The 20,030-nt window shown below is 41.3% G+C and overlaps 5 protein-coding genes across 5 annotated transcripts; 2 read left to right on the forward strand and 3 right to left on the reverse strand.

The window, feature by feature from the left end:
- Positions 1 to 117: 117 nt before the first annotated feature.
- Positions 118 to 3,170, forward strand: LOC141823933 (putative inactive purple acid phosphatase 28). Its single transcript, XM_074711139.1, has 5 exons — positions 118 to 340; positions 420 to 567; positions 1,608 to 1,999; positions 2,311 to 2,775; positions 2,879 to 3,170. Exons 1-4 carry the CDS (start codon positions 146 to 148, stop codon positions 2,740 to 2,742), a joined length of 1,167 nt encoding a protein of 388 aa, XP_074567240.1. The 5' UTR covers positions 118 to 145; the 3' UTR covers positions 2,743 to 2,775; positions 2,879 to 3,170.
- A 1,460-nt stretch (positions 3,171 to 4,630) lies between these two features.
- On the reverse strand, positions 4,631 to 6,464 carry LOC141823932 (protein TIC 55, chloroplastic). Its single transcript, XM_074711137.1, has 2 exons — positions 6,011 to 6,464; positions 4,631 to 5,938 (listed from the first exon to the last, which is right to left on the reverse strand). Exons 1-2 carry the CDS (start codon positions 6,379 to 6,381, stop codon positions 4,714 to 4,716), a joined length of 1,596 nt encoding a protein of 531 aa, XP_074567238.1. The 5' UTR covers positions 6,382 to 6,464; the 3' UTR covers positions 4,631 to 4,713.
- Positions 6,465 to 7,122: 658 nt separating this feature from the next.
- LOC141824247 (putative small nuclear ribonucleoprotein F) lies at positions 7,123 to 10,311 on the forward strand. Its single transcript, XM_074711497.1, has 5 exons — positions 7,123 to 7,195; positions 7,580 to 7,667; positions 7,935 to 7,972; positions 9,940 to 10,004; positions 10,078 to 10,311. The coding sequence occupies exons 1-5, from the start codon at positions 7,190 to 7,192 to the stop codon at positions 10,139 to 10,141; spliced, it is 261 nt and encodes an 86-aa protein (XP_074567598.1). The 5' UTR covers positions 7,123 to 7,189; the 3' UTR covers positions 10,142 to 10,311.
- Positions 10,312 to 12,208: 1,897 nt separating this feature from the next.
- On the reverse strand, positions 12,209 to 14,411 carry LOC141824248 (putative LRR receptor-like serine/threonine-protein kinase At1g56130). The gene is made up of 6 exons (XM_074711498.1): positions 14,259 to 14,411; positions 14,052 to 14,179; positions 13,769 to 13,982; positions 13,441 to 13,672; positions 12,759 to 12,909; positions 12,209 to 12,647 (listed from the first exon to the last, which is right to left on the reverse strand). The coding sequence occupies exons 1-6, from the start codon at positions 14,401 to 14,403 to the stop codon at positions 12,390 to 12,392; spliced, it is 1,128 nt and encodes a 375-aa protein (XP_074567599.1). The 5' UTR covers positions 14,404 to 14,411; the 3' UTR covers positions 12,209 to 12,389.
- A 2,954-nt stretch (positions 14,412 to 17,365) lies between these two features.
- On the reverse strand, positions 17,366 to 18,557 carry LOC141824498 (protein ENHANCED DISEASE RESISTANCE 2-like). The gene has a single exon (XM_074711800.1). It carries the CDS (start codon positions 18,506 to 18,508, stop codon positions 17,570 to 17,572), a length of 939 nt encoding a protein of 312 aa, XP_074567901.1. The 5' UTR covers positions 18,509 to 18,557; the 3' UTR covers positions 17,366 to 17,569.
- Between the last annotated feature and the right edge of the window lie 1,473 nt (positions 18,558 to 20,030).

A 20,030-nucleotide genomic window follows, 5' to 3' on the forward strand; every position in this document is an offset into this window, starting at 1 on the left:
TTAATGGCCCAGTAATTGTGCGTCTTCTGTTCATGCCCGTCACGTGATGTTCCTCCCATCCGGCCCAATAAGAGCTGTGTCACGTGATGAGAGTCTACTCCCCTCCCCTCCCCTTCGTCCACTCGCGATTTCGCAGGAGAAGAGGATGCGCCGGCGTCCATGGCGTCGATCCTTCTTCTCCCATCTCGTACTCATCCTGTTCTTCCTCCCCCTCGTCCTCTTCCTCTGCTTCTCCCTTCTGTGGGTCGCATTTTTGGGCGCTGACGCCGTGCCGAGGGTGAAGAGATCAGCTGAGCTCCCACTTCGATTCCGATCCGATGGTAGCTTCAAGATCCTTCAGGTGATTGATGTTTGCAGCTCGATCCCTCCTCGTAACCCGACGATCGCAATTGTTTTTCATCGAGAACTGTCTCTACTAGGTGGCTGATATGCATTATGGGAACGGGCTGGTGACCCGGTGTCGAGACGTATTGCCATCGGAGTCCTCCCGATGCACCGATATCAACTCGACGGTGTTCCTAAAGAGGATGATCGAAGCGGAGAGGCCCGATCTGATTGCATTCACAGGTTTGCATCTGGTACTCGACTGTTCTTCATCCAGAAAGATTGGATTTGCCTTTGAGGCTTTGGATACATTTTCACTTTCTTAGTATGTTCTTAATACGAATAATTAGCTGATTTTTCGTTAAATATCTATCATGCTTCTTTCACAATCTTCCTTCGTTAAAAAATTTATCTTCTTTCTAGAGTTGTGCTACTGGTGAAGCAAATTTTCTTCTTTTTCCTGCAATCTCTTTTACCCTTTTAAGAATGATTCGAGTGAACTCGTTTTCACTTTCCAAACTGTCATAGCATATAATAACAGTTTCGCGTTATTTTTCTTTCATGGGGAAAACTCAAAATCTTATCAATTTGTGAAGGTTTTAATGTTTTTTATTAAGATTTTTTTTTTGTTTATTAATTTGTGAAGGCGAGGATTTACAACCTTCCTGGTCTTTCCTCCAACTTTTTCCGTTACTGCCTTTTTAGATTCAATCACTATAGTTTTTTTAGATCTAACAAAATGTTGTATAGAAGTAGAAGATACATAATTTAAGCGTGGCAGCTAGTTCAGAACACAGTATGAATGCAGAAAGCACAAAAACAAGTGCACAAGATATGAAACTAAAGAGATATATGTGGAATCTGCAGACCCAGTATAGATATACACACTTGATGAAGAGAATTTGCTGATGTTTATTCACCCCAACTAGCTAAGCATGATGCAAATCAAGACGTTGGTAAAGTCTGGTGTTCTATTTGTGAATCCTTAGTGGAAAATAAAATCCCTTTTTGGCTGACCCATAAAGTATACATCCAACCATGTGCAAAAGAATTAGCCTACTTGAAAACCACTTCTGAAACACATTACTCCATCTCCTTTACCTCCTTTAACTTTCCCATTTTACATATTATAGTCAGTTTAACGTTCAAAGAGCATATAAAACCACTCTTTGAGAGGCATTGTTAACAGAATCCTATTCTTTCTCAAATTTCCATGTTCTGCATGTAAATCAACTTATCATGTCTCAGTTGCTTCTATACATGTAGAGTTTTCATCTTTACAGGGGATAACATATTTGGCGCCAGTGCTACGGATGCTGCAGAATCGCTTTTCAAAGTCTTTAGACCTGCCATGGAATCCAGGATTCCCTGGGCAGCAATCTTGGGCAATCATGATCAGGAGTCAACCATGCCAAGAGTGGAGTTGATGTCATTTATCTCACTTATGGATTATTCAGTGGCCCAAGTAAATCCATCAGGTTTTTTGGTAGATGGATATGGGAATTACAACATCAAGGTGCATGGAGCATGGGGTTCTGGACTGGCTAATACTAGTGTTCTCAATCTCTACTTCCTTGACAGTGGTGATCGTGCTATGGTCGGTGGCCGGAGAACTTATGGATGGATCAAGGATTCTCAATTGACTTGGCTTCGAACTGTTTCTGAAGATCTGCAGGTTGGTGATTTAGTGATAACTGCGGCACCTGTTTTCCCAACATATACAAACAAATCATAACTTTACTATGTTTAATGCTCAACTATGTTAATGCTTGCTATCCCAACAAACCTCTCTCACAAGATGAATCATTAATTGCTCATCTACATTTCTATTTGTACTATTTATATGTCAAAGCTCTAAAAAAATTCCAGTCTAGATGCTTTGCTTCACTAACTTTACTATTTATATGTCAAAGCTTGTAATACAAACTCCAGAATAGATGTATCACTTTGCTAACTTGCTAACAGAGATTATCAAATCTACAACAGGGCAGGTACCCAGCTCCTTCACTATCATTCTTCCACATTCCAATTCCAGAGGTCAGAGAGCTGTGGTTTAAGGGTTTTGTAGGCCAGTTCCAAGAGGCAATTGCTTGTTCTTCTGTCAACTCTGGGGTCCTTCAGACCCTTGTCTCCATGGGAGATGTAAAGGCAGTATTCATTGGCCATGACCATCTGAATGATTTCTGTGGAAACTTAGATGGTATATGGTTCTGCTATGGCGGCGGCTTCGGTTATCATGGGTATGGGAAACCCAGTTGGCGAAGGCGAGCAAGGGTAGTCTTGGCTCAACTTGGAAAAGGGAGAGGGACATGGATGGGTGTTGAGGTGATCAAGACCTGGAAGCGGTTGGATGATGATAAACTGACTAAGATCGATGAGCAGGTGCTTTGGAGACGAGATCCACGGGAGGATCAATGACATTTATGCCTCTCTGTGCCTTGCACATCACTCGTAAGCATATAATTTCAATAATTACCTCTCGATTGCATGATTTCAGTTATCGTTTTCATTAGAGCATGAAGTGTAAGAAAGTACCATTCTCTTTTTTATGCAGGAAAGGAAGTACCTTTCTTGATTAGGTCCATTTGTTTAGATGGTAGTTTCTGCCCAACATGGAAAAGGGCAAGGCACATGGATGGGATCGAGATGATCAAGACCTGGAAGAGCTTTGATGATCCAGTGGAGGAACCTTAACATTTATGCAGCATGGCGCCTTGCGTTTCATTTGTAAGTACAGAATTTTCATTTATCACCTTAATGATTGCTATGATATGCTCTAGTTGTGAATTTTGTTCTTGGTATATTTTGCACTTCTCGTTTTCGTTAGCATGATTCGTAAGAAAGTATAGGGCCGTTGGAGTGACGGATTTCATCTTTTGTTGAAGTAAAAAAGTAACAATTTTTTTTCGTTCGGTAGGAAGTGGCCCATCTCATTAGACATCATAGCCTACAAACATACTTAGATATCATAGCCCTCCCATTGCAGTCATTTCTGATAAAATTTTTCTTGTTGCCATTTCTTAGGATAGAAATAAATTAGCTCATCATTGCGTTATCGAATCTAACTCCTTAGTTATCAGATTAGTTTGTTATTTCATAACTTGTTCAATGGTTGCATTTCTATTCACTTGCTATCATAGCCTATCTATCTTCAACCTTCTCCCAATGAATTTGCCGTGAGGCCATGCTATCTTTCCTACTCTAATCCCCTTCTCCTTACTTCCGACCACCGAAGTCCTCTCATCGAGATCTTTCTCCCCCACTCCGCGACCGACTACCACTGAAATATAATTGGCTTGCATAAGAAGGAAACTATGCGCGGGTCGTGTTCTTAGTCAGCCCTTTCCTTGGCTTGCCTCGAAGCCTCATGTTCTAAATCAGGGAAAGTAGAAATCAATAAGCAAGCCCCATGGCAATGTTTGTCTCAACCAGTTTTTGAGAAAGAAGCCTCATTCGTCTCAACTCATTCTACATGCTAGACGGCCAACATAACAATAGATTTCAATCCCTACCGACCTTGTCGATCATCTCCGTGTGTCAACGGCGATTAGGTAGCCGCTCGTATCGAATTGAAACGACGATTGATTCGTTATCACTAGTAGGGTTAACAAGTGTAACATAAGTTGTCGACCTTGGAGATTACTTAAGAGGGAAAGTAGATGCCAAAGTAAACTATCAAACGAGCTTGGACTATAGTCGCACTTGTTACTTAAGAGAAGTGTACAAAACCCATCGTCATAGTTATCCTTCGATGAAAAAAGTAGTTAAAAGCCTCGAAAATGATTGCATAAAAGTAGTTAAAAGCCTCGAAAATGATTGCATAAATCCACAAAAAATGAAGTTGTACTTAAAAAAAATGATAAATTCTAGTCAGTCTCATAGACTCAATTTCTGAGGGTGGTCGGTCCGGTCCCATGAAAATTTCCTACCGACTACCAAGTAAATCGGGAAGCGCATATGGCGACCAATTCAGATGTCCAACATCTTTTAATTGCGTTCTCCATTTGAAAGAAAATTCTTATAAATACGCCGTAGCTGAGGATTGAACCGTAGGTCCCTAAGTCACAATCCGAATGTCCTACCGTTACACCATTGCCCCGGGGACAATGGAGTTGTACCTAAATTTTTATAGTTGATTGTCTTTAATGATGTAAATTGACTTTAGGAAGCCCCCTATGCCTACACAAAATCTAGTGAAAATGTCAAATATATAAGGATCAAGTTGTCAACATGAACTTGATAATGTTTCTTAGGGTTTGACTTTGCCCAACTTGATTGTTTGATCCTATAATAAGAAACATCATACTATTTTAATCATTTAAAATTTGAACTTATTATTATTATTATTGAAATTTAAAGGACAAATTTTGCGGCTGTGAAAATTAACGCTCACAATTTTCTGTGCGAACGAATGAAGTTGGTGGTGATGAGATCGATCGCGGCGGAGCAAGCGAGCGATCCGGCCACAAACAGCGCCGCCGCCGCTAGCAGAAGCGCCTTCGCCCGCAGCCCCGCCGCCAGAATCGCAGCCCCAACGGCCGCGGCGGCGGCCGCGAGCAGCGCCCTGTTCCACCTCCGAAACGCCTTCAGGTCCTTCCTGCACTCCTTGCAGTGCACCACGTGGCGGTAGTAGCGGTTCGCCGGGTTGGGCGCGTGCCGCTCGCCGACGCCTCCCTTGGCCGGGAACGTGGAGGAGATCCCCGCGACCACCCCCACCGGCGCCTGCTCCACCACCGCCGGCTCCTTCGGCGGGGAGATAGTCGCGTGCCCGAAGTGGTACGGCATGCCGTGGCCGGCGCGGTCCATCCACTTCCGGTACTCCGCCACCCACGTGTCCGACGATCTCAGGTTCAGGTAGAGCTCTCTGGTGGGGCGGCGCTCCTTCACGAGCACCTCGTTCTGCGACGAGAGGAAGCCCATGTCCTGCTCGAAGACGCTGCACTGGTTCTGGTGGATGAACCAGTCGGGGATGAGCTTGAAGAAGCCCGGCCGGGCGCTGGCGCCGAACCGGGCGATGAGCATCGATTTCCCCTGGCCCGTCGGCCGGCAGAGGAACAACGCCGATAGGTATTGCTTCTCGCCCTTCTCGTCGATTTGTTCGACGTCGTTGGAGAGGACGCAGGGGGCTTGAAACCGGAGGAAGCTCCACTGCCCAGGCCGCGTCCTTGGCCTCCCCCACCGCCCGGCGAAGCCGCGGGCGTTGCGCTCGGTGACCTCGAACTCGAGCGGCTGCGCCTCCTCGCGGCGGGCGGACCAGTCGGTGCGGTCGTGGGAGATCGGCACGTGCGCCGGATCCATCAGGTTCTCGAGAAGAATGGAGTGGTCGTAGGGCAGCTCATGGACGGAGGAAATCGCCTGAAATCCAGGCCGATCGTAGTGTTCGAACCAAGGCAGCTTCAAGTTCACCGGCGGGGTCTTGTCGGACATCCAAACCCACACCACCCCCTGCGAGTCGCGCACCTCGTACGACCTCACGCACGCCGCGCGAGGGATCTTCGCCGACTCCGGCAGCTGCGGGATCTTCACGCACCGGCCTTCGCCGGCGAATTGCCACCCGTGGTAGAGGCACTCCAGGCGTCCATCCACCAATTGCCCCTCCGACAGCTTCGCCAATCTGCATCAAAATCAAAAATTTTCGTTTTGCCCCAAATTTCTAGGGTTCTAGATCAGAAGAATCCAAGCGCACCGGTGAGGGCATCGGTCCTCGAAGCAGCGGAGGACGCCGTCGCCGTCGCGGTACAGGACGAGCTGCTTGTCGAAGACGGAGAGGCCGAGCGGCGCGTCGTCGGGGACTTGCTCCGTCAAGTACAGCGGGTACCACTCCTCTCTCCAATCGTACTCCGCCACAGCCTCCTCCGCCTCGGCTTCCGCCGGAACCAGCACCTCCTCCCTGCCGACGTCCTCCGCGGCCACCGCCGCCCGGCACCTTCCGCTTCTTCTACTCGCCCTCTCGATCGCAACCTCCCTTCTCGAGATCGAAGGGAGGCGAGCGGAGGGGCAGTCGAGGTATCTGTGAAAGGAGAGAAGGCAGAGCGAGGAGAAGTGCAAGAGAGCCATTGATCGGCGTCAATCCTCCTCGCCGGCGATTATTATGAACCGAGGAGGTACTTCTGTCGTGTCGAACACTCTCTCTCTGCGCTTAATCTTCATCCTGCAAAAATTCAGTCCACAAAAAAAAAAAACAAATTAAAGAAATTATTATGCCAATTAGTTTGATTGGAAAAAAGAAAACTAATTTGGATTTATCTGTTTATGTCGATATATGTCTCCGGGGCAATGGTGCAACAGTAGGATATTCGGATTGTGATATAGGGACCCACGGTTAGATCTCCAATTACGACGTATTTGCAAGAATTTTCTTCCAAATGAAGAACGCAATCAAAGGATGTTGGACATCTAGATTGACCTCTGTATGCGCTTCCCGATTTACCTTGATAGTCGGTAGAAATTTTTGTGGGACTCGATTTACCCTGATAGTCGGTGGGAAATTTTCGATTTACCTTGGTAGTCGGGACCGGGGCCACCATCAGGGATTGAGTCCATAAGACTGACTGAGATTTATCATTTTTTTATGTCAATATCTAAAAGAAATAAATTTATTTTCAAATTAATCAAATTAATTATGTAGAAAAGAAAAAAAATTATTTCGTAAAAGATCCGGTTCAATCAAATTCGGCCAAACCGAATCAAACCGTCGGTCCGACCGAGTGTCCTAACGAATGGCCCAATCACGTTGTTAAAGCCCAGTTTCATCGGCCCATCTATAAATAGGGCTTCTCCTTCCATGTTCCAAAACCCTAGAGGAGCTCACGCCTTCCTTCTCCTCGTCGGTCATCGTTGTTCCGGCGCAGTTAGTTCTTCAGTAATGGCGGTAAGTTCTTTATCTACCTCTTCTTTCACCCTTTTAAGCGCTCGTTTCGCGTGGTGGCTTCGGGATATTGATAGATCTACTATTTCTCCCATCGCTGAAGAATGAGGAAATCATTGAAAAACTTCATAATTTTTACTGGTTCGTTGAAGTATCTGTTGTTCCTCAAGATTATAAAGCTCTCTCTGGCTTCTTCTGTAAATTGTGAGACATGTGTTGGAAATCAAGTTTTTGTTGATTTTGAACTTGTGCATTGATTCTATTTCTTATCGATCCAAGACAGTGTTTCCATGCCTTTTGTTGCTTTGTAGTTATTTGTTCTTTTGCCTCAGTGAGTTTTTCGGCTAAAGAGCACCTGTAACTTTCCTTTCTTTTCCTTCTTTGCAGACTGTGCCAGTTAACCCAAAACCTTTCTTAAACAATTTAACTGGGAAGCCTGTGATTGTGAAGTTGAAGTGGGGAATGGAATACAAAGGTAAGTTATGTCTCATGCTCATGACTATGCAAGTATGCTTAAGATAGGCCACAAACTTGTATCTGAAGCAGTTAGGGATACAGTAAATCCCCCGTGTCAAGGGATCGGATAGACCAAAAAAATAGTATGTTTAAAAGAACTGATTGCATGTATGTATATGTTAGTGGCTTATGCACTTGTCTATGATTACATCTAATGGTTGATTCTGTTGCGACTTCTACAAATATCATTTAACTCACTACTACAATTTTCTGTCTGTTGTCTCAGGTTACCTTGTGTCAGTAGATTCCTACATGAACTTGCAGGTATGTAAACAGTTTGTGCTGATCATAATTGTCCCTCAATATATAAGTACCGCAACTTCTCATCAGGAATTTTAACAAATCATGTCCCACTGTTCATCTTGTTACCAATTCATTCCCCAGCATTTATTTTTTCTTGGCTTATCCTCAATTGAAGTGCAAGTTGATTAGAAAATCAGCTTGCGGCATGATTTTCTGACAAAAATAGATATTTGAGTTTTTCCCAATTTAAGATGATTATTCAGGAGTTTTCATAACTAAGCTTAGGTTTTATCTAGTTAAGTTGATTGCTTGGTGAAAAATAGGGGTGTCAATTCGGATGGGTCGGATAAAAAATATTATAAAAAAAATTCTAACTCGAACCTGACTAGAACTAAACCCGAAAACCCTAAACTTGAACCCGTATAATCCGGCCAATATCACCCAAAAAAATTATTTTTGTTATTTTTTCCGATAATTCTTCACTGCTATCTTAATATTTCATCATTGTCATATTGACATTATGCTAAAACATGTTAATTTTCAAAATAAAATTTATTTAACTCAAAAAACTCCTAAATCTTAAATTCAGGTCAACTCTAACCTGATTTGAACTCAATGCAACCCAAAAACCCTCGAACCCAAACCCCAACCCAAAAACCCCCTATCCGAATCCGAAAACTTCCAACCCGAACTCGATAATTTTTGGGTCAATTCGGGTTCATTTTTGACACCCCTAGTGAAAAGTGACATAAAAAGCTCATAAACTAAGAGCCAGTTGAAGAGTTAGGCATTCTTGGATGCATAGGTTTGTTGATCTTAATATGTCAATCCACCCCCCCCCCCCCTCTTTTTTTTTTTTTTTGATAATCTAGGTGTCCTGATTTCGTTTGATTAATCTTGGAGGTAGATGACCTTACCCACTAGTTCGCTTATCAGGTAAATTCGAAGCACAATTTATGCACACTCAAAAGTCAATCTCTAAGATATTCATCCCTTTTGGGATTTGAACCTTAGTCCTCTTATTGCTCATGCTTTACCACACCATACTCAAATAATTTTTGAAATTCAATCCAACCCCATTTTGATTGAACTTTAGGTGGATTTCTTGTACCTCAAAAAAGTACCCAAAAAAATGAGGTAGAATGATCACTGAACATCTGAGATTTAATCTGTGGTTGAATGGTGGAGCTCACCCCTAGGATCATTGCGATTGACACATTTCTTTTTAATATCAGATACTAACCTACAGTCATTAGTAATGGATCAAAGGCATGGAAGCAGACTTTTAGTTCTACTGCCCAATATTCAAAAAGATATAATAGTTCCTTTTGGGTGTGCGTTAACCAATGAGGGGAGAACACTTAGACGTTTCACTTTTATGGGGAAGTCCGCTGGGAGGAATTCCTCCGGGTCCAGGCGCATTACAGCTTTTCATAGAGGGGGTGGATTGAAGTGATTGCAGCAGAAAGTTGACCTGAAATAAAATACTTCATCTGTCGGCTTTGTAGAAAAGATCAAACATGACCCTAATTATTCTTCTCAGATCATTCCAATACGATGGATTGAGGGTGTGCAGCTATGCCACCAGAGGAAATGCTATACGATAGAGAGTTCTCCTTCTTGCCCAGGAAAGTAGAACAAAGAAAGGTTGCTTGCTACCAAGCCAAGAGCTTGCAATATGATTTTCGAATGGAAGATATTTGAGTCTCTTCCAACCTAGGATAATCAGTTTGATGTATGAGCCTCTTCCAATTTAAGATGGCCATTTCGGATTCTCTCACCCTTTCAAAGTTGATATTAAATATTATCATTTTTCACTTTATTTCCAAAGTAACTTAGAAATTTAATTCTTTTATTTCAAAAGCCATACCACAATGGCCTTGAGTTTATCTCATGATTCGATAAATTGTTCTTTTTTACCTTTGTTTCATTTAGTATGATCCCTATCTATCTCCTCTCACTTTGATTCCTTCAAATTCTGACACTAGTTGGCCAACACTGAAGAATTCATCGACGGCCAATTTACTGGAAATCTGGGGGAGATTCTCATAAGGTAGACTTTTCAAAATCTTCTTCCATGAATTTTATTATTATTATTATTTATTAATTTTGTTCACATTTTGCAGGTGCAACAATGTTTTGTATCTTCGAGGTGTGCCAGAGGATGAAGAGATTGAAGACGCTGATTGAGGATGGTTATTATCTTGTTCTTATTTTACAAACTTTGCATGCATTTTAATGCAGTCAGATCATTGTAACCTAGTGAAACTTAAGTTGGAATTTTTTAGATTGTATGTATTTTTAAGTCAATCCGATGACGCACCAAGAACTGATAATGGATGAACTAATGCTCTTTTTTTACCTCCAATCACTGAAGTGCCTCTTAGTTTACTTGATAAAGAGCAGTTAAGCGTATGAAGTTACTGTCAATATGGAATTTCGAAAAGAATTTATTGTTATCTTAAAAAAAAAAAAAGTGGAATTTGTTATTCTAGCGGTTTTACATGGTCAATTTTATGATTATATGTGAGGAGATAAATTCAAGAAATTGCGACTATGATAAAGGATGATATTGTTTTAGTTTCATCGATATTTGAATTCTTATTCTCTTTTGTAATTTGATTATGTCGTAATCAATTTAGTTATGCTCCAAAGGTTTGTTATCTTTTTTTTTATAAAAAGGTGAAATTCGTCACTCAACGGTTTTACACGGTCAGTCTTACGATTATTTGTGAAGAGGTAAATCAAGAAATTATAGTTAGTCACGATGTAGGAGGATATTGTTCGGCTTCATCGAAATTTGAATCCTTATCCTTTTTTATAAATTTGTTTGTCGTAACCAACTCAGTTATGTCTTGGGAGTTTGGGTTTGTTATTATACATTCATAAGAGGTTTGTTACTGTAGCCCTTAGTTTATTTGGTGTAAAAAAAATTCTGGAAACTTTTGTCTTGGTTTTTCATCATGAATTTTTTATTTATTTTACAAGATAAATAAAGCATAAGAATTCATTTGTTTGCTGGAAATTGAGGGGGAAATAATTGTATAATTAACAGCAAAATGGCCACACCATAATAATAACAAAATTATTAAGATTATAATAATAACATTTTAGTCGTATAATTTGAATCAAACATCGTTAGCTTAAATTTTATGCCCCATTTCATATTTTTTTAGGAAAACATTTATAAATATTATATATATATATTTTTATAATAAATAATATCTTCTTATCGAAATAAGCAAATATTTTCTTAGGGTTTTGACGCCCGAACCGGCTTGAACCGGTGAACGGACGCGATTTTGAATTTTTTTTCCGGTTCATTGACCCTCAATTTGTCGACCGGATTGGCCTTCTTCTCCAATAGCTCAACCTCCTCGTCTCCTCAATCACATCGTCGCTCACCGGCGCCTCCTTATTCTTCCCCGGCAACGCCTCCGGTTTCTTAAACACCGCCGCCTGTGTCGGTGCCGGAGAAGTAATCTCTCTCCATTCTATCTCCTCAGCACTGGAGACATCTGCAGATAGGGCGCTTGTCAATGAGATCTAAGTAAATGCATTCGAATGATTACTGGAGAATGGAAGGGACTTCCTGGATCTGATGAAAGATGGAGCTCACGTGGAGTCGAATAGCGAAGAGCAGAAATCTGGGGAAAAATTGACTTGCTGCTAACATTTTCAAAAAAGCTTGTCGATTCAGCTTCTGCTTCAGAGACTCTACAGGTGAACCGTAAGATTTTGTTTGCTTTGCATGAAGGTTTTCTGAAATTGGAGAATGATTTACAAGATGATTCCGCGATCTGAGTGCTTGGAAAATGGTGGGTCAGAACCCATCAGGTTGAGTTTAAGAGTGAGAATCATACTAAGAAGAAGAAGAAGAAGAAGAAATCAAAGGCATATTCCTATGATTGTAAGTGAGGTTGCCGATGTAGTTAATGATGAGATTTTGACTGAGGAAGCTCTGGAAAGAGGATCAGGACTGGAGCAAAGAGTCCTTCGGCCATTGGGAGTGCCCCAAAGCTGGAAATTTGGTCTGCATAGATCATGCTTGATGGAAATGTTGGAGGATGGCTTGATCCAACTTCATTTGAATGTCTAGAAATGCTTTGATGGTGCAATCTTTCTAATCATTAGTAGTGCTTGTTTCAATTCGCGATTCGCGACAATGTGATGAACTTCTATGCAAAACCAGAAGTATGAGATTTGACAAGCTCATGTTAGGGAAATTTTTGCAGACTTGATTGATAAATAGCCACTTACAACCTGAAGAATTATTCAAAACATTGCTGCAGCATTATCTTTATTTAACTTGTAAAGCTTCTAACTTTAAAGATTCAGCCTTACAGTTGCTACACAAATCTGAAACATATAACTAGTTGACCTTCCACTGTTCTGCAATTGCCATATTTATGTTTACTGGGTGTCTGACATGAACAAACTAGTGTGATGGAGGCCTGATGCTAACCCTTGCCTTCCTCTCCAAAAATGTTGGTTTTACAGGTGTAGAAGATATCTGAGCCCTACAAGTCAGCATGGCCACTATTTCAGACATTGGAGGCCTCAAGTCTGGGTGTTGCTGAAGGCACAGCAGAGCAACTTGGCACACCTGCAACACTTCTTTCTCCACTGGTTCTTCATCTAGTAATCTTGGATCCAATATTTCCCTCACCTTTGATCTTTCATATAGCTTCCATGTCTGCAAAATGAAAATTGTTTTAACTTTATTTTGTTTGTCTGTGTAGATTTTGAGTTGAACTGCAGAGGGATTCAGAAATGGAAGAGAAAGGAAAGGGAGATGAGAGTTTACATATTCTGGAAGGTATTGCATCTCAATTGGAAGAGAAAGATCTGTGTTGGTCCTGCAACTGATGATCTCCAGCACAAGAACACCAAAGCTGTAGATGTCGGCTTTTGCCGACAGCTCGCCTCGCAGAGCATATTCAGGTGCACAATACCCTCTGAATTTTAGACAATGCTATGGAATGATTGTATTGAACTATATATTTTACAGAAAAATGATCCTCATATATGGGTATAATCAATTGCTAAAACACACTCCAAATTGATTTGTAAAATGATCCTCATATTTTCGGAGAGTAGGCAGATTTGCAAATCAATTTGTTCCCAAACTTAGAACAAGAATGACCTACTTTACTGTCTTGGATGCTTAAAATGTTCGACTTCTACTGTCTTGAAGTTGAATATGGTGTAAATTTATACTTTTCAAATAGCATGTTAATTTACAAACCAGCTTGTGAGTTGAAAAATGGCCTAGAATTTCAAGAGCGTGAGTTAATTTGCAAATCAAATTGCACTCAAATTTACAGCAAAACTAACCTATTTTAGGGTCCTCAATGGTTGAAATGCTCATCTTTAATCTTCCTAGAGTTGACTAGTGTGCCAATTTGTTTTGGGGAACAAATATCACTAACAATTTATTATGTGAACGACTTTTGGTAAACTGTCCTACAACATGAAAATTAACTCACAGAGTTCCTGCAAATCTCGTGCTGAGATAAGTTTGATCCTCCGGGAAGAACTTGGCCAGACCAAAGTCGCTGATCTTAGGCTGAAATTTCTCATCTAGGAGGATGTTGCTGGCCTTGATATCTCTATGAACAATCCTCAAGTTGGAGTCTTCATGCAGGTACTGCAATCCCCGTGCTATTCCGACAATGATTTCAAATCGTGTCTTCCAGTCTAGACATTTCCCACTCTTTCCTATTTGATCACCATGCTCAAAATGTCAAAACCATGAGCAGATACAAGCAAACAAAGCAATCAATATGTTCTCTTGGAAAAATTAGATAGCAAAACCAGATATGATCGAGTTCAAGCTTCCGTTGGTCATGTACTCATAGACGAGCAGGCGCTCTGAGCCTTCCGAGCAGCACCCAACAAGGCGAACTAGATTCTTGTGTTGGATGCTCGTCAACATTCTGACCTCTGCAAGGAACTCTGACTCGCCTTGCTGAGATTTCCCAACACTTAGTTGCTTCACTGCGATGATCCTTCCATCATCCAACACTCCCTGTTCATGAAATATAGTCTTGCATAGAGCTCAATGACGATGATGAAGAACAAGAAGATAGATATCAACCTTATAGACTGGGCCAAATCCACCTCCGCCTAGTTGATTCTTCGGGTGGAAATCCTTTGTTGCTTTCTTCAGAGTTCGATAACTGAAGTAAGAAACCATCCGAAGATTGCCACTGAAGGAATCAGGAACTGAAATTCGACAGAAACAAAACTAACTCATCCATCATTTTTTTCCACAGATGATGAAGAAGATGGTGATGGAGTTTACAAATGGGGCCTTTGGTGGAGTTGGCAATCTTCCACAGTGACCCCTTCTGCTTCCTGCGCCTCCAGCAAAACACCATGAGTGCCAAACCAACAAGAAGCGAAGCTACCGCGACGCCGACAAAGAGCAAAAGTGATGCTTGCTGCATTGGAGCTGCAAAGTCTGGTATAAGATCATCAGTGTTGGCTTGTTTTTGATCCAATTATTGTTAGAATTATATGTTTCAATGGCAGTAAAGATTGAAGGTACCTTGGAGAAACCGAGGAGGCATATTCTGCTGGCTCTTCAGCAGAATATGATCTCTTCATGCTCATGGAGGAAGAGGGGGCGTCGTTGGGAACAAGAAGGGGTGGCGAAAAAGGTATTATTTTCAGTCATTTGAATTCGATTGTGATGTTTTAGTTGACTGGAAGTTTCGAGTTCGAGTCGAGTTCGGGTTTACTTGAATTGTGATTTCTTGAATGTTTCATACATAATGGAGCCAAACCTACAGCTAATGACCAGATAAATCTCTCTTTAATTACTCTCAAGAATTTGTCATTTTTCATTTGTTTTCAACCTTGACGAAGAAACAATTGGACCAAGTCTTTCTGCTAATTAATTAATATTTTGTGATTAATTGAACAGAAAGTTAATAATAAGGAGAAAAATTGTATTTAAATACTTGTGGACGGCAGCAGCTAAGTTTCCAATGCTGGATCAATTTAATCTCACATACTTAACAAAATATGAAAAATAATATATTATGGTGCAAAATTACTTTTTGAAAAAATAATTTAATAACTACAAATAATAGAATTTATTTATAAAGTAGTTAACATAACATAACACAAATTGCCATCTCATGATTTACTTCTTTCTCCTATTTATTATTCTTGTAAGCAGATTTATATGGCAAATCAAGGTAGATAGGAAAAATTAGTCATCATAAAATGCATCCACAAGATTACATAATTTTCTTCTTTTATTATTTTTCATTGTTGCTAGAAAGAGACAAGAAAAAAATATATAATACTTGAAAAATCTAAAGAAAGCTATCACAAGAGCTGTCATGATGTGATGAAGATTATGCATTCATTTCTGTTAATTTATTTCAGTACTCATATCTTCATGCTATCAGAAAAAAGAATATCCAAATGAAGTTTACAATGTGTCTCCAATATGTGATATAAACAACTAATTATGAATCATTTTATATGAAGGCCAATTATTAGCTACAATGTTAGTGATCTTCACTGTCAGGCTCATAAAAACTAGTGCCACTTGGTGTTGTTTGTGAGCTAAATACCATTACATGTGCTTAATGTGGTGTCACTACAATCCAATTGTAGAATCTTGAACAAAGAAACCCAAAGGAAGCAAGAATTGAGAGAGAAAACCAAGAGGGATTATTTGAATTGAATATGGGTTCTTAATAAAAGATGTTTGTTTACTAGAAGAAAAGATTTTTGTTGCAGGAGGACAGATTGGCAGAAGTTGAGTGTTTACAGGGAACAAGCAACACAAAGCTGTGAAAGAAGACAAAAAAGGATGTGTTTTGTGTAAGCAGGAAAGAAAAGAAAAGAAAGGTGAGTTCTCATAAATTTCTGTTGCTCCAATCTCGTTGAATAGACGATATCTGTCACCTGAAATTAACTAGGAATTGGTTTAACGATTTAGGTATACTTTTGGTACATTTAGGTATTTCAGTAGTCATATTTCGATATTGAAGAATATCCATATCCAGGTGAATATGTTTACAGGAGGAAGATCTTTGCTGTGGAAGAACAGAAAGTAATGGTTCAGGTAGAAAACTATGAAATGTTTACAAGAGCCTATTCGATAGGATTGGAGCCATGGAACCTTATAAATGTTTATTTGGGCATTTTGGTTGATAGGGCTTTTCATAGTGTTTGAACTTAGACATGCATACCAATCATGGTGTGAGTTGGAGTTGATTAAACCAAGAAGGCTAAGTAGTTGGTCGGACCAAACTAACGAGGCTAGTCGGACGAGTCAACGGGCAAACAAATAGGTTCAAGCATTTGTGAGGGGATTGATTGGGCCAAGGGCAAGCTGAGCCCGTAAGGGTTAGTCGAACTGAGTAGGCGAATCAATTGGGCAAGACATGGCGAACAAGAGGAAGTGAGTGAAATAGGGCAAACCAATGGGTCAAGTGAATTGATTTAGACTAGGTAGGCTTGCTTGAACTATCAATCAAATGAAACATTCCATGTAGCAATATTTACCATTCCTTGTATATTCTTTATAACATCTATACATGTCCCTGGGGCAATGGTGCCGTGGTAGGACATCCAAGTTGTCAAGGCACATCCCCAGCTACAGCGTATTTGTAGGAATTTTCTTTTAAATAGGGGAGCGCAATCAAAGGATGTTAAGACCTATCAACTAACAACTTAGGCTAGCACCCCTAAGGGCACATCATAGTTGGTAGATAGGTTTGATGGTGAACCTACGGAACAAGGCCCACGATGTCGAATGTCTTGTGCACATGGCTATCAAGTCCAAAACCGCTTGTGCTTCCTTGGTTTACTAGGTGTACTAGCCAAAATCATATATATATATATATATATATATATATATATTATTCATAGGCTAGCGAGGGAAATAGAGATTTTGAGTACAAATAAGTAAATAAGACATTAATAAGGTTGAAAATGAATTAAATGTTCGTGAAAAAGTTTAATGTTCGACTTAATAAGAGCTTGAACAAACTCATTAAACTAAATGAACAAACTTGAATACACACGTGAATCATGTTCATCAATCAAACTAATATCAAACTTATAAATTAACAAAGTAACTTCCAAAACAAACAAACTTGCAATATCAAGCTCACTAATCATCTAACAAATCTACCAATCAAACAAATTTGAGTTCTATTGAGAACTCGATGACATCTAAACAAAGAAAGAAAGTTTGCCCACTCAAACCTATTAAAAGCAATGACAAGTCAAGCTAAAACAACCATTTCAATAATTTAATTCATTTTAGTTTCGGTTTGTCGTAACTAGATTACCTTATCAAAGGAGCTTAAAAAGCACAAAGCTTAGCTTCTTTCCTGCCCTAGGCACCCAATGCAACAAAGTAAATGGCATCGAAGAATAAGCTCAAAGACAGAACCATGATTATTTTATGGCCTTGTTCAATGAAACAGTAACTTTCTATTGCAGACGCCAAGAGCCTGATAGATTTCAGAACAGAGAAGAAGATATCATAATACCCAAAGTTCAAACTATTCTCTCCAAAACGGAGCAGATCAGCTGCAAGAAGAGCTACCTTTTTCGTCTAAAGACGGAAAAGTGAGGAAGATCTCAACCTTGAGCTTTGCCACTGCCATTGCCATCGCCGGAGGACCTTGACAGATCGTTGTGATGGTTGACCTTGGCCTGCCCCCGGAACCCTCCTTTACCAGTCTCCGCCGCCCTGGGCCGAGTCTCGACGTAGGTGGCCGAACTCATCTCCATCTGTGACACCCTGACCGCGCCGAGGAGCCGCTCGGGCAGTTCTTCCTCCGACTGGGCTTCCACCAGAAACCCCATGTCTATGGTAACCGCCGTGACGAAGCCCAGGGCGAGGCGGAGGATGGCGTTAGCGAGGGCGGAGCTCCCGACGTCGACGTCGATCTCCAGGTAGTTCTCCCCCCGGTGGTAGTTGCAGGTGAGCGCCCTCCCGAGGAGGCAGGCGGCGTGGTTCCCGACCGCGGTCCTCACGATCCACGGCCCCTTCACGATCCGGTTCACGATCTTGAACCTCGCGTTCCGGAAGGCGTCGTCGCCGTGGACGAAGCGGTAGAAGAGGGATCCGGGAGGGATGGGATCCTCCGCTGCGAAGTAGAAGACGGCGGAGTGGCACTCGCGGCCTGGAACCTGGATGTTGACGGCGAAGAGGAAGGCCTTGCCGGATCGACCGAGGGAGTGCGCGCGGCGGAGGGCGGAGGCGACGCGGTTGTCGGGGCGACCCAGGACGTCGTCGAGGCGGGAGGCGGATCGGAGCCAATCCATGCCGGCGGGCTTGAGGATCCACTCGGCGGAAGGGATCTTCTGGCGCCTGGAGAAGTAATTGGGGCCTCGGAGGTGGAAGAGGTCGCCGGGAGGCGAGGCCCAGCCGTTGGATCCAGTGTGGAGGTCAACGTGGCGGAGGGAGCCGCCCTCGATCGCTGCGCGTCGCCAGTCGTACTGGAGCTCCTCCGCAGTAAGTTCGCCTCCGTCGGGGGAGTGATCGGAGGAAAGGTTCTTCGTCGTCGGGGACATCTCCGGCGGCGACGCTTGTCCCAAATAGTAACGAAGGCTATCACTGGAATCGAAGGCCGTTCTTTCTATTTACCAAGAGAGGAGAGATCCCTAGTTCCGAGAATGCCCTCCTCTATCACCAAAATTACGAAAATGCCATCGCGCAATGGACACTTCCAGAACTACACGCGCCGCATTCTGATTCGCTGGAGTCTATTTCTGGACCCTGTCCGGCTGAAACAGAGGACGAGCTAACAGCTGTACGGTCAGGAGGGCTCAAGAAAAGATGGTGATAGAAATGGATCGAAAGAAAATTAATTTTAATTTCAGAATTATTTTTAACTTTACCATTTAAAACTTTATAAATAGTATTTTATAATATTTTTTATTTAAAATATCTTCATTTCAGCCATATTAACATATTAAAATAAACTATTTTTAAATTAATTTATTATACAGATTAAAGATAATATTTAAGAATATCTTTCAATTTATTGCTCAATTTAATTCATTAGTCAAATCCAACTTAACTATTTTAGTTACGATCTATTGTCACATTGTAAGATTTTAAATCATATGAGTACATACTAAAAGTGATTCACTTATGATAACATCCATTAATAGATAAATATATCATGTGAAATCAATGATCATCTTTTATAGTCTTTAAGATATGATTGAGTTGGTTAATATAGGACATACTTGTTAAAGTGGATAAGAATAGAATCTCGATAAAGTCGAGATAATGTCTTCCCATATAATGATCAACTATAGCTTTTTAATTTATCTCTTCACAGATGATTATGAAATCGATCATGTAGGGTATTTTTACGCTGTCCGTATTTAGGGTTTCTTAAGATCATGTTACCTGAATGGGCCACTTAGATATGATGTTAAACTATAATTTAGACACTATAATATATTAAGTAGTAATCTAACTATCATTGGAACCAAAATTTATGTCTCATTAGAAGTTCATTCTGAATCCTTAAATATTTATTAAATTTATATTAGAATTTAGTAATAAAATAATAAATCATTCTCCCTAAAATAATTTCCTTTGTTTCCTCAAAACTTCATTAAAAAAGTGGAAATTGCAAGAAAACCCTTGAAATTTCCAAACTCCACACTCAAACCATCAACACACAAACCACTTCCACAAACTACACGAGAGATCTGAAGCTCTTTATTGTCGACTCCAGCACATCGATGATCGATCCCCTCCTACACCGGGCGATATTCGCCATTGTCGTCGTGGTGGTGATGGCCCTCAGGGTTCGTAACGATCACATAGATCGCATAGATGATTCCAGGGATGTAGCCCAGTATCGTCAACACCACAGACAGCCAAAACTCCATCTGCAATCGATCGATCGATCGGTTAGTCAAGCAAACAACAAAGGATAAACTCGCAAGAGATTAAGCCAAGGCGACCTACTTTGCAACAGCCATAGCGAAAGAAGACGCCCAGCGGAGGAAGAACGACGGCGCACAAGATCTCGAGGAATCGAATGCACCACCCCATGATTACTTTACTCGATCG

The sequence above is a fragment of the Curcuma longa genome, chromosome 3, assembly GCF_044706935.1.
Source record: "Curcuma longa cultivar G26 ecotype Majalengka, Jawa Barat chromosome 3, ITB_CL_G26_1.1, whole genome shotgun sequence".
Taxonomy (NCBI): domain Eukaryota; kingdom Viridiplantae; phylum Streptophyta; class Magnoliopsida; order Zingiberales; family Zingiberaceae; genus Curcuma; species Curcuma longa.

Coding starts and splice junctions, on each gene's coding strand:
- LOC141824248 (XM_074711498.1), bottom strand. CDS start 14,403: ATGCAGCAAGCATCACTTTTGCTCTTTGTCGGCGTCGCGGTAGCTTCG. Junction 13,983..14,051: donor GATTTGGCCCAGTCTATAAG/GTTGATATCTAT, acceptor TTTCATGAACAG/GGAGTGTTGGATGATGGAAG. Junction 12,648..12,758: donor TGCAATACCTTCCAGAATAT/GTAAACTCTCAT, acceptor TTCATTTTGCAG/ACATGGAAGCTATATGAAAG.
- LOC141824498 (XM_074711800.1), bottom strand. CDS start 18,508: ATGTCCCCGACGACGAAGAACCTTTCCTCCGATCACTCCCCCGACGGA.
- LOC141824247 (XM_074711497.1), top strand. Junction 7,973..9,939: donor ATTCCTACATGAACTTGCAG/GTATGTAAACAG, acceptor TTCTGACACTAG/TTGGCCAACACTGAAGAATT. Junction 10,005..10,077: donor CTGGGGGAGATTCTCATAAG/GTAGACTTTTCA, acceptor CACATTTTGCAG/GTGCAACAATGTTTTGTATC.
- LOC141823933 (XM_074711139.1), top strand. CDS start 146: ATGCGCCGGCGTCCATGGCGTCGATCCTTCTTCTCCCATCTCGTACTC. Junction 341..419: donor GTAGCTTCAAGATCCTTCAG/GTGATTGATGTT, acceptor TGTCTCTACTAG/GTGGCTGATATGCATTATGG. Junction 2,000..2,310: donor CTGTTTCTGAAGATCTGCAG/GTTGGTGATTTA, acceptor AATCTACAACAG/GGCAGGTACCCAGCTCCTTC.
- LOC141823932 (XM_074711137.1), bottom strand. CDS start 6,381: ATGGCTCTCTTGCACTTCTCCTCGCTCTGCCTTCTCTCCTTTCACAGA. Junction 5,939..6,010: donor GAGGACCGATGCCCTCACCG/GTGCGCTTGGAT, acceptor ATTTTGATGCAG/ATTGGCGAAGCTGTCGGAGG.